The 12,138-nt window shown below is 52.6% G+C and overlaps 1 protein-coding gene across 1 annotated transcript; it reads right to left on the bottom strand.

The window, feature by feature from the left end:
- Window positions 1-6,441: 6,441 nt before the first annotated feature.
- On the bottom strand, window positions 6,442-11,537 carry C3H1orf216 (chromosome 3 C1orf216 homolog). Its single transcript, XM_070365300.1, has 2 exons — window positions 11,079-11,537; window positions 6,442-8,915 (listed from the first exon to the last, which is right to left on the bottom strand). The coding sequence occupies exons 1-2, from the start codon at window positions 11,470-11,472 to the stop codon at window positions 8,227-8,229; spliced, it is 1,083 nt and encodes a 360-aa protein (XP_070221401.1). The 5' UTR covers window positions 11,473-11,537; the 3' UTR covers window positions 6,442-8,226.
- Between the last annotated feature and the right edge of the window lie 601 nt (window positions 11,538-12,138).

The raw sequence follows: 12,138 nt of genomic DNA, 5'->3' as shown, positions 1-12,138 counted from the left end.
GAGAATTGATTCTGCAGCCAGACTGCCTAGGCTTGAATCCTGGCTCTGCCTCCAGCCAATTATGTGAATTAAGGCAAGTTGCTTGACAACTTGGGCCTCGGTTTCTTCATCCACAGATTGGAGGATGATCATTGTATTTTTCTTCTAAGAATTAGGTGACTTAACACAGATAAAGCACCAAGAACAGTGGCTGCCCTGACGCAAAGTTAGCGATCTAAGAGGACACTCTTCTCCTCCTCCTACCCTCTGCCTCCTCCTCTTCCTTCTTCCATCTCTTATTGCCGATGTTGTTAGGAAGGTCATTTGGGCTGAAATAGAGAAGTGAGTTAGGAAAGATGATGCTGAGAATGGGAAGAAGCAGGGACAAGAATAACACACAGATGCAAGTAGGAATAAAATCAAGGGAGGGGAATGGAGTATGGCATTGAAACCCACCAGATGCACCAGAGGAAAGATCTGGTCTTCTTCACAGGGTTTTGACACACACATATACATCTGTGTCCACCTGCATGTTCTGGACTGACCCCATGCTGCATGGTTCCTGCAGAAACAAGTTTAGTTGATATTAATTAGGGAGGGTCCTTTAAGGAAGTCTTGTTGGCTTCCATAATGAAATCCAATGACCTGGAGCAGAAGCCCTTTCTTCAGAGGACTGGCTTCTGGGACTCCTGGCCTGTACTCATTCCTCCTTTAGACTCTCTCAAACTGTGAAGGTTCTGGGTATACCTGAAGACAGAGGCTCGAGTGGTTCACAGATAAGTGGGATACTTTACTGACTTTATTATACTCCCCAGCACCCCAGGAAGTGATGTGATGTCTCAGGCCAAACCCCATGAGAGCAAGCATTCATAACAGTTGTACAGGTAAAGCCTCACTCCTCATTGTGGTTGCTGGCTCAGAGAGATTGTTTCTGGGACAGTGCCCGGCTTCTGAACTTTTGGAGGCTCCTGGTTCTTGGCTCCCCAGGGCAAGTCCTCTTTCACTTTGCCTAGGATGCTGTCTTCCTTGTCTGCTTTTACTCATCCTCCTGGTCACATCCTCCACATCAGCCCCTCCTTGAACGCTCTCCTGATCATCCCCTTTGAACTTGGAAATCTTTTACTTCCTACCCATTGGAACACGTTTTAGAAAGTGCTTACGTAGCACCATGGACAGACTTGTATTAGCATTTATCACACTGCATTCTTATTACCCATGTCTGGGTCTCCAGAAATTGACTGTCAAGTTCCAATGGGCGGGGACTGTGTCTGATTCATCTAGGTGACCACTGCCTACCAGAAAGTCTGTCACATGGTAGACAGTAACAAATATCTGTTGGATACAGGGTTTTCCTGTCTATGACTAAGACGAGGATTGAAGAGCACCTTGGAAGCAGATTCCTAGGAGGAGGTGTCTGGTGACAGTGGTGACAGGAACAGTGTGACTCAGACATGCTTGCAAAGTGTGGGGTTCTGAGCCCTCAGGATGTGGTCCATCCTGAGAGATCTAGGACAAAAGTGGCTAGCAGCTCTGAAGATTCATGCACCTGGAGTGGCCTCAGAGGCCACAAAGACCTCAGGAAGCCCATGGAAGGGCGGGGCCACATCCACCAGGGAGGAGACCTGCTGTCCTTCGTGGGGCAGGCATATTGTGGGCAAGGCTGGGCCAGCATGCACCGCCTCTGGAAGGTCTGCCTTCCCACTGCCCTGTAGTTCCCTGGACCTTGGGGCTCTGAAGGATGGTTCGGTGAGGGACAAGGCTACTCAGAGATTTCATGGGAAAAATCTCCAGGAAGGCTCTTGAGGCAGGTCTTTGTGGACTAGACAGTAACTTGAGAACTCTAGACCCTGGGGAAAGATCAGGCCAGTGGGGATATAGGAAGCAGTCAGAGAAGGCCCTGCATTTCCAGCTAAGCAAGCTGAGCCATTGGAGAGCCTTGGAAAGGTTGTAATTTCTAGGAATCAGATGGAAGCCCCACTCTAGAGCAGTGTGAAGGGAACAGAGGGAGAAGACCAGGAGCCCTTCCAGTTGTCCAGGTGAGAGATGCGTGCGTGCATGCTAAGTCGCTTCAGTTGTGTCCAACTCTGTGAGACCCCATGGACTGTAGCCCGACAGGCTCCTCTGTCCATGGGATTTTCCAGGCAAGAAAACCGGGGTTGCCATGCCTTTCTCCAGGAGATCTTCCAATCCCAGGGATCAAACCCACATCTCTTATGTCTCCTGCATTGGCAAGCAGGTTCTTTACCATTACACCTGAGATGACGGTGGCCTGAACCAAGGTGGGGAAGTTGGAGTGGACAGGAAGGCATAGGCTAGAGAAGTGTTTGCAAGGAGGAAGAGACAGGACCTGATGATGGGTGTGAGGAGTGACCAGGAGGACCAAGGCTCACACCCCAGATGACTGAGTGGGGTGAGCAGGTTTGTGGGAAGGGGTAGATGAACTCAGTTTTGGACACGGGAGGTTTGAGGGGCTGTGGGTCCTCTGGGTAGAGCTGTCCATGGGGCAGTTGGCGGCAGAGGCCCTGCTGGAGTTCAGACGATGGGCAGAGGCCAAGACACAGAGCGGAGGCGATCCTGGGAGGAGTGCAGAGAGAGGAGGTCCCAGGGCAACCCTTCAAGGTCTAGGGAGTTTCTTGCCCTGAGAGTTGTCTGAACGCTGAATGCTGGAGGCTGGCCAGAGGAGTCCAAGCAGCAGGAGTAACAAACCGGGCCCCTCCCGCCCGCTAACTTGCACTCGCTCAAACGTGTCCCTCACGGTTCCAGTGCCACATCTAAGTTCTCACTTGCAGGCCACATCACCGGCACACCGCAGCCCCCTCTCTCTCTTCTCTCCACAGTCCCTCCCCTCCCTGCAGACCCTAGGGTTAATCCTCCTCCTCCCCCAGATTAGGGGCGCTGCCCCTCTTTGTGCAGCCCAAGTGCCCGAGGCGAGAGCCCTGGGAGGCTTGCGGCCCTCTGGGCAGCTGAGGTGGGGAGGGCGGAGACGGGCGCGGGGGAGGAGACACAAAAGGGGGGCGGGATCCCGGCTGCAGCTGCCCCGCGAGGGGCCGGGACAAAGGGCCTGCTGGCGGGCTGCTCCAGCCGTTTTCATGCTTGTTGGGATTAGGCGCAGGAAACGTCGCTCCCGATCGTGCGGATCAACAGTTCCGTGCGCGCCGGCGCGTGGGGTGTACTCGGTTCCACCCGCCCCCCGCTTTGTGCTGAGTCCCCGGCTCGAGGTGGCGCGGGGGTCCGGGGAGGCTGCCTCTTTGTCTGTGCCTTTCGCGGGCCGAGCCCCGCCCGGGGACCGCTGAACGCCCGCTGTACGCAGTCCTCCGGCCCTCACCCTCCTCCCCAGCGCGGAGCTCTCGAGCTCCACCTCGCGCCCCATTGTAGGGCAGGGTCTCAGACCCCCATGGCAGGAGCTCCTAGGACCGCCCCCTCCTACGGCCCAAACCCTTTTTCATCCGCGGTGTGGGTGTGTGGCGGGTGCAGGTCCTTGGGGGACCTAGCCCTTCCCCCGGCCCTGACCTCAGTACAACGATCCACATTTTCCAAGAGCCACTTCCCTCCTCCCGCTGGCCCGTCTCATCTCAAATTTACAGGTGACCAAAGAGAATGGGGCTATTAGAGGACCCACTGCTTCTGAGCCTAGCGGTTTGGGGGGAGGATTGGGGAAGGATAAGGTTTGGCTAGGGAAGCCTTCTGGAGAAGGAAATGGCAACCCACTCCAGTGTTCTTGCCTGGAGAATCCCGGGCACGGGGCAGCCTGGTGGGCTGCCATCTCTGGGGTCGCACAGAGTCGGACACGACTGAAGCGACTTAGCAGCAGCAGCAGCAGCAGCAGGGAAGCCTTCAGGCCTAGAGAAGAGGAGCAAACACATTTTTGGCTGCCCTGTGCTGGGGCTGGGAGAGTCGGAGGTCTGACCGGTGCAGAATTCCCACCTCCTCACCCCTCACCGCCCATACCCGCACCTCCCGCACTCACCCCCTCCCCCGCCAGGCTGGGTGCAGTTTTCTTTCTGAGAGGGGTGGGGGAAGGACGAGGAGTGTAGGTCTGTGTCCAGGAGTGAGTGTGTGTGTGTGCACGTGCATGCATAGGCCTGGGTTCTGGTTCCCCTGTGTCTGTGGGTGCCTGGTGGGTGTGGGCATGTATATGAGTGTGGATATGAGGTCTGGTTTGCGACACTCCCATGTCATGCTCATCTTCTCACCACCAGCATCCCATTAAACTCATAAGTCTGGAATTCAAGGCCCTTAAGGAATGGTTTTTAATAGATAGCACAACACGCAGTGCCCCTGGTGGCTCAGTGGGAAAGAATCCGCCTGCCAAAGCTTGAGAGGTAGGTTTGATCCCTGAGTGGGTAAGATCCCATGGAGAAGGAAATGGCAACCCACTGCAGTATTCCTGCCTGGGAAATCATGGACAGAGGAGCCTGGGGGCTATAGTCCATTGGGCACAAAGAGTCAGACATGACTTAGTGATTAAACAACAACAACAACACACAACATAACTGCCCAGCTGCGTCTCCTGGCTCCGATGGCCTCCTCATTCTCTCCCAGTCCAAGTCTAACACTTATGGATTCGTTCCTCTGTGCCAGGCTCAGTTCTAAGCCCTATACATGTGTGAACTTCCTGAACTCTCAAATAATGCTATGAGAAAAGCATGAATGACTCATTGCACAGTTGAAAAAAAGTGAGGCACAGCTAGTAACTGGAGGATCCAAGACATTTGGGTCCAATCTGCCCTAGGAATCACTATCCTCTGTTGTCTCAACTTCCACTCATTCTCTAGGCTCTTCTTCCTCCAGGAAGTCTTCTTTGATCATATATTCAGAGATGTCATTGCTTTCCTGTCTCTGCTACCTGTTCATACTGTGTTTAGGAGGAAACACTAACACTGGTTTGCAGTGAGGCCTGTAGAGACTGGCCAACACGTCACCAGAGGGCTACAGTCCTTGCTTGAGTCGTGTATATGCTCAGTCATGTCCAACTCTTGCAACCTCATGGACTAGAGCCCACCAGGCTCCTCTGTCCATGGAAATTTCTAGGTAAGAATACTGGAGTGGGTTGCCATTCCCTTCTCCAGATCTTCCCAACCCAGGGATTGAATCCACATCTCCTGCATTGGCAAGCAGGTTCTTTACCACTGCGCCACCTGGGAAGCAGACCGTCTGTAAGATGGTCCCTGGTGATCTCCACCTCCCAGTACTCAGGGCCTTGTGTGTAATAGTCCCCCTTAAGCAACTTGATTTTAACCAATAGAATCTGGCAACATTGAGGGATTTCACTTCGGTGATTACGTTGCAGAAAATTGAGACTTGTGTCTTGCTAGCACTCGTATCTTTCTTGGCTTGCAAGCTTTGATGAAGCAAGCTGCCATGGCCCACACAGCCAGGAATTAAAGGCGACCCCAATCTTCCTGGAACTGAATGCTCCCAACAAAGTAGACCATGGACCTTGGACTGATATCTTGACTGTAGCCTGGTGAGAGAGTCCTGAACTACAGAAATGGTGAGATAACAAATGTGCATTGTTTGAAGTCACTGAGTTTTAGGGTAATTTGTTATGCAGTAGATTAACTACAGGTGACTCTTCAACAACACAGGTTTGAACTGCATGGATCCACTTAAATGTAGATTTTTTTCAGTAGTAAATGTTACAGTACTACATGATTCACAGTTGGTTGAGTCCGAGGATGCAGAACCGTGAATATGGAGGGACCGCAAATATGGCGGGCTGACTCGCAGAGTTTTGACAGTGTGGAGGTTCGGTGCTCCCAACCCCTGCATTGTTCAGGGGTCAACTGCAATATACTTTCTTTATATAAGTACTGAATTTTTGAATTTTCAGGACTTTATAAAAGTAATGAATTTTTGAGAAATGAATGAATGACTCATCATACAAACTAATGTAAAATAGAAGATCTAATCTAGACTGGCATCACCAGATATCTGAAATCATGTACATGTTTTATAATTACATCTGTGTCAGAACCATCTGAGGACCCTAACTCAATCTTTTACAGTCAGGCTTCCACCTCCTTCAGGGAAGTGGTATCTCTAGGGCAGATTTGAATATGTGAGCATGCTTGTATGAATGTGGGGTGTGCATGTGTCCCTCACAGTTGACACCCCTCCCTTTTAGGCCTAAAGGTGCCTCAGGACAAGGACAGTCCCTTGGGCAGAAGCCAAAGTCTCCCCTCTTGGACTGAGAGGCCCCCGAGGAGAGATCCCCCCCACACCCACCTCCCATAACCCTCCATGAGACTGCCAGTCATAGGAGACTGAATTCTTCCTCCCAGTGTCTTCCTTCCACCCACTCACCCCAGCTCCAAGCCCAGAACCCTGCTCAAAAGGGGAGCTCAGACAGTGTGGAAAAGAGGCCACCTGATAACAGGTAGAGTAGAAACACAAACCCAAGAAATGCATTTCTTTGCCTCAGTTTATTTGTCCTGGTTTTGGTCCAGAGGCCAGGTTCATACTTACCACACAAGAGTCCCCAGGGCCCTTGCTTCAGCCTCACTGCCTATACCTTTCACCTATTCACCCACACATTTTGCAGATAGGGAGACGAGGGCCAGAGGCAATGTCAGTGATCACCCATCAGGATCTTGTATCCTCTTGGCTCACAAAAGCAAAGCAGGGAGCTCAGCTACCTTAGTCCTTGGTTCTCCCTAGAACTCACCTGCTCTCCACCTCACAGAGCCTCTGCTGGAGCCCATCAGCCCCATGCAGTGACATAAGAGGGTAGGGCCCAGCATCCTAAGAGCTTCCAGGAGCTGGACTGACACTGCCCACTGCCCTCTCTAGAAGGCTGAACTGCGGCTCCTCCTGGCCCAGACAGTCTAATCTCAGGGACACAGACCAAATTAATTTGACATGCAGGGTTGCGAAAGCCAGAAAGGCACAGCAAGTAGAAACAAAGAGAAGGAAGTAAGGTTTTCCCCAACAGCCTTAGAACACCTGTCCATTCCTTGCAACAGCCTTAGAACACCTGTCACACATTCCTTTTCTATTTTTTATTGAGGTGTAATTGACACATGACATTATATCAACACAGATTCCTTTTCATCAGAAGTTTAAGTCAATAAGGTTTGTAACAGTTGCTCTGCAGTGGAGGGTGTGATTTGGTTGGAACTGGTGTTTTAGAATTCCTATTCTCCCAGTCTTCTCAGGGTTCTGCCACTGTCATCTCCTCCATCTCCCATGTGCCCAATGGCAGAATTCAAGCAGGACAGTCCCCTATCTTCTCCTTTGATCTCGCCCCCATGCCTGCCATGGTGTCAGTCACCATCCTAGCTCTCTTCCCTGATAGCAGTTCTCCACCAACTGCCCTGGCAAAATTGCAGCCAAAAAGACAGGGTAGGCCAGAGCAGCAAATCCACCATCAGGGACAACAGCCTTAGCAGAACAAGGTCTGGGAGGAGTGAAGGTGAGGGATCAAAAGAGTTAGCCTGAGAAATTCCAAGAGAATAGATCAACCACAACCTTCAGATAAATGAGAGCAGGCTAGCCTTTTCTCCAGGGAGCAGTGGGACCCTGTGGAGACAAAAGGCTAGTGTAGACCACGGGTAACATAAGGTACGGATGGATGCCCTACATATACAATTGAACATACATGCTCCTAATATGCATATCCCATGCACACATGTACCCCTACACATAGGCTGTACACACGAGGGCTCATTCACAAATACCCACCAGAAATCTGCACACTCAAACTCACTTATATGTAAACACACATCTTTTGCATATCTATCTTCACTCACACACATAGATACACACCATGGGGTACCCATCCATGCATACATATACAAATTTACTTCCTCCTACATATATACTATGGGCTTCCCTGGTGGCTCATATGGTAAAGAATCCACCTGCCAATACAGGACACATAGGCTCAATCCCCGGGTCAGGAAGATCCCTCGGAGAAGAAAATGGCAACCCACTCCAGTATTCTTACCTGGGAAATCCCATGGACACAGGAGCCTGGTATGCCACAGTCCACAGGGTCACACAAAAGTAGGACACCACTTAGCAACTAAACAACAACAACATAAATACTATACATACACATATGTACATAGTTACACATAGGCTTCACATGTGGCCTGTGCACATCTGCCTACATGTTAGCACTGACACACTCACTTATGCTTCCCTGCACTTATGCCAGCAAATGATCTGTACTTGCTTGTGCATAACCACACACATGTCTGCAAATATATACATAAACCCTTGCACCCCTGTACAGAGACACCCCTAGTCTTGGTGCCGGGGCCCGGATGGTACTGCCCTCTGTTGTAGGCAGCGGATAAGTTCCTTCCGGTTATCTAGAATGGTGTCAAAGCTCTCCTGCAGACGGGCCTGCTGGTCAACCAGCTGGTGCTGCAGGCCCCGGATCCACTGGAGCAGGGCCAGGCGACGGTACATCACCAGGTGCACGTGGTGCTTCTCCTTCTCCTGCTCTTTGTAGCGCTCCTGAGCCTGCAGCTGCTGCACAGCCTGGGCCACCGAGGGCAGAAGGTGGTCTGGAGGGCCAGGAGGGGTCCCACAGGCAGACTCAGGGCTGCGGCTAGGGCTGTCAACACTCAGGGAGCTGCTAGCATAGCCATTGTCCTCCAGCGGGGAGCAGACTGTGCTGGCACCACCCGTCTTCTCAGGCCCAGCTCCAGGAATCTCTGCCCCCTCCGGTGGGCTGCGGATCTCCCCCTCAGGGAGTCCAGGAGCCTGGAAATCCTGGTTGTCAGAGGGCAACTTGGAGGAGCTCCTCATTACTACGGGCTCCACTTGGCCTGGCATCCCGTGCCAATTCTCATTGGCATCCTTGGCACTCGTCATGAAGTTGGAGTTGCTGTCTGGTTGAAGTTCGGGTGGACATACTCCAGGAGGCGGGCCCCCCAGGAACTGAGCCCCCTCAGCAACCCCTGGCTGGATGGCGAACATCTGGTCTGTAAAGGGGAAGCAGAAGAATGAGTCAGAGCAGGCGAGGGTAGGGTGCCTGAAGTCGAGACAACCTAGCAACAGACACCAGGCTGCCCCTTTGCCTTGACTCTGCTAACACCTCCCTTGGTGGCTGTCCTCTTCCCTCTCTGCTGCCAATTCTCAGTCTCCTCACAGGGTTCTCCCTTGGCCCTGAGGCAAGCTGTCCTCTCCTTGTAGGCACTTCTCCCCAGATGACCTCACCTTCTGCTGGAGGTTCAAGAGCTACCACGTGTTGGTGACTCTCAGATCTGTCAGAGTCAGATCCAACTGCTGCTGAATTCTGCAACCAACCATAGGCTCCTTGGATTCTGCACGGCCTGCCCTGCTCCCTGTTCAGTCTTGTCAGCCAAGCAGGCCCACTCTCCAACCACACGGACCAGAAACTGCGGGCACTCACACATGCACGCAGATGTACATACAGCTCCCTTTCTCTTGGTGTGGGCCATTTCTAACCTGGATTACTGACTGCTATGACTTTTCACTGACCTCTCTGCCTCTAACCTGCTGCTAAACCCCTTCCTGGCCTAAGAGGCTGTGTTTCTTCTGGCCCCTGCTCACTGCTTCAGACCTGTCTCTTACCACTCTCAGCCCCTCCCACCATCCCAAACTGCTCAGAGATCTCAGAACACACCATTATTCTCCTCCCACAATCCCCTTGGCCCAACATATCCTTCCTCTCCCCTTCCCTCCCAGCTCTTCCCTTCTCCACCGGCAGATTCCTTTTCGTATGCTAAGTGAAGTGAAAGCCGACCCTGTGGACTACACAGTCCATGGAATTCTCCAGGCCAGAATACTGGAGTGGGCAGCATTTCCCTTCTCCAGGGGATCTTCCCAACCCAGGGATGGAACCCAGGTCTCCCGCACTGCAGGAGGATTCTTTACCAGCTGAACCACAAGGGAAGTCTTTGTATGCTACGATTCAGCTCTAATATCCCCACCTTGCTGAAACCATCCTGACATTCTCCCCATGCCCCTAAATACACAAACACACAGTCAACTGTGCCTTCCTCTGGGTCCTCACTGCTTGGACACATGCTGTCTTATGCCTGTTTGTTTCTTGTCCCTGGCACGTAGTTGATGGTCAGTAAATGTCTATTCAACATGTTTTTATTTCCTCTATCTTGTCATAGCAGCCTACTGGCCCCTCTACTGGACATGGAATTCCTCTCTATAACCTCCACCATGTTCAGGAGCCAGCACAGAACCTGGCACTGAGCGGGTGGCACTACCTCCTTGCTGAGTGAGTGAGTAGGGCAGTTGGATCTGTGCTGCTGACAGCTCAGGGCTGGAAGAGCTGGGCTGGGTTCCCTCTTCTGCCCAGTGAGGAAGCCCTTTTCCCACTGACAAGCCTCTCTTCTGGCCTCACCCCCTTCCTTCCATGTTTATTACTATCCCAGGTCCCTGCCTCTATCTTGCTCCATCCTGAGGCCCTGGAGAGAGGGCACACCACATTATTCTTTCCTTCCCAATAACCGACTTCTCCCCAAATCTGAATTTAAATTGACAAGTTTCTACTGACCATAAATTACTAGGATTAGAAAAAGGGAATCAGTAAGAGTAAGGGGGAGCGTCGGTGAATGTGGCAGGGACGCTCCCCACATCCAGCACAGTACTGGGAAGAAGTCCTGGGGGCAACAGTAGGGACAGTCCCTTGGAAACCTACAGACTCCATCCCGCTAAGCAAGGTGCCCGGAGATCGTCCCCGCCCAAATGGTTTCTTTTTTTCTAAACTTGGGCGGGGCCGTGAAGCAAGCTGGAAGGAGGTGGGGGCGGTGCTAAGGATCAAGCGGTCCTCAGGGAAGGTAAAATGGGAGCCGAGAACCCTGGCATCAGGCTTCTCTCCAGGCTAATCCGCAATTTGTCGGGGGTGGGTGCGGTGGGGCGGGGATGGTGAAGGTGGGAGGTGAGGGGATGGGCGGGGGTGGTAAGGATGAGCGGAGGCGGCTTCCCTTCCTGCCTAGACTTGCGGGAAAGGGATACCATCCCCAGGAGACAGAGGATCCAGACCATCTTTCCCTAATCCTCGGCCCCCCCCACCCCCCCGACCAGCAAAAGGCAGCTGGGCAGAGGCAACGACCCCCGCCCCTTGCGGCTGGGGTCCAAACCCTCCCGATCCGGCCCCGACTCACTGTCTGGAGGCGCCGCCCCGCCTGGCTGGCTCCGGTAGCTAGGTCTCCGCGGCGGGAACTGCTCCCTCGGGGCTGGGGAGGTGGCCCCTTGGCCTGGGCGTCCCCGTGGGTCGGGGCGTGGGGTGCGGGTTCCCGGGCTCTGCGCCCAGCCCAGGCCCTGACTGCGGAGTCGGGCGGCGTCAGCACGGCGGGGCGGGCGGCCTGGCCCACGTGGGCCGGTTCGGTTTTCTGCGGAGCCGCTCGCAGGTCCGAGCGCCGGAACCTCCTCCCCCGCCTCCGGCAGCCTGGACCCAGCCTTGCAGATCCTGTTTAATTTCTTAACTGCATTCACTAGGTCTCCCCGATCGGTTTGCCTCACAGTTACATTTTCAGAATGAAAATCTGATTGTGTCATCAGCACCCTCCAGCCTAAAAGCCGTCAGTGGCTTCCGCATTGCCGCTTAAATCCTTAAGGCAGCCGCCGTGGGGCTCAGCATCCTGCTCTCTCGCTCCGGCTTCAGCCTTTGCCCTTGGGTTCTGCAACTGAGCAGCCTCGCGCTCCTTTCTGCCGCACTGTTCCCTCTGCTTAAAATTCTCTCTCCTCTCATATCTCAGATCTCTTCTCAGGTAAACCTTCTCTGACCTCCTAGGCCAGATAGTTCCCCTTATTATATTATCCCAAGGCTTTTTTTTTTTTTTTTTCTATTTCACAATTTGAAGTTATATGTTCGTTTTGTGCTTATTTCATTAAAGTCACTTAATGAACAGAGTAATTGCTGACTCTAATGATAAAACCAAAAAGCACTGGCTGCCCTTAGGGAGAGGCAGCCCCGGAAAGACGTCTGTGACAAATTTGGCCTTTAGGGCGAGTGAGCTTCCAGGAGGTCCCTTCCATACCCACAGCTTTACTAAGTAAACCCAGCAATTTGTTTATACCTTTCTCATGCTACCCCCTCCATGCCACCAATTAAATATGATTCATCTTTCAATCATAATACGTTTAAAAATACCCTGGAAAGGCAGAGGAACCAGGGATCAAATTGCCAGCATTTACTGGATCACAGAGAAAGCAAAAGAATTC

Source organism: Bos mutus, chromosome 3 (genome assembly GCF_027580195.1).
Source record: "Bos mutus isolate GX-2022 chromosome 3, NWIPB_WYAK_1.1, whole genome shotgun sequence".
Lineage (NCBI taxonomy): Eukaryota > Metazoa > Chordata > Mammalia > Artiodactyla > Bovidae > Bos > Bos mutus.
This window is presented reverse-complemented; position numbering and strand designations above follow the sequence as displayed.

What these genes read in the sequence shown, in the direction of transcription:
- C3H1orf216 (XM_070365300.1), bottom strand. Translation starts at nt 11,472, where the DNA reads ATGACACAATCAGATTTTCATTCTGAAAATGTAACTGTGAGGCAAACC. An exon ending in CGGGGCGGCGCCTCCAGACA is followed by an intron (nt 8,916 to 11,078) that starts GTGAGTCGGGGC and finishes TCCCCTTTACAG; the next exon opens with ACCAGATGTTCGCCATCCAG.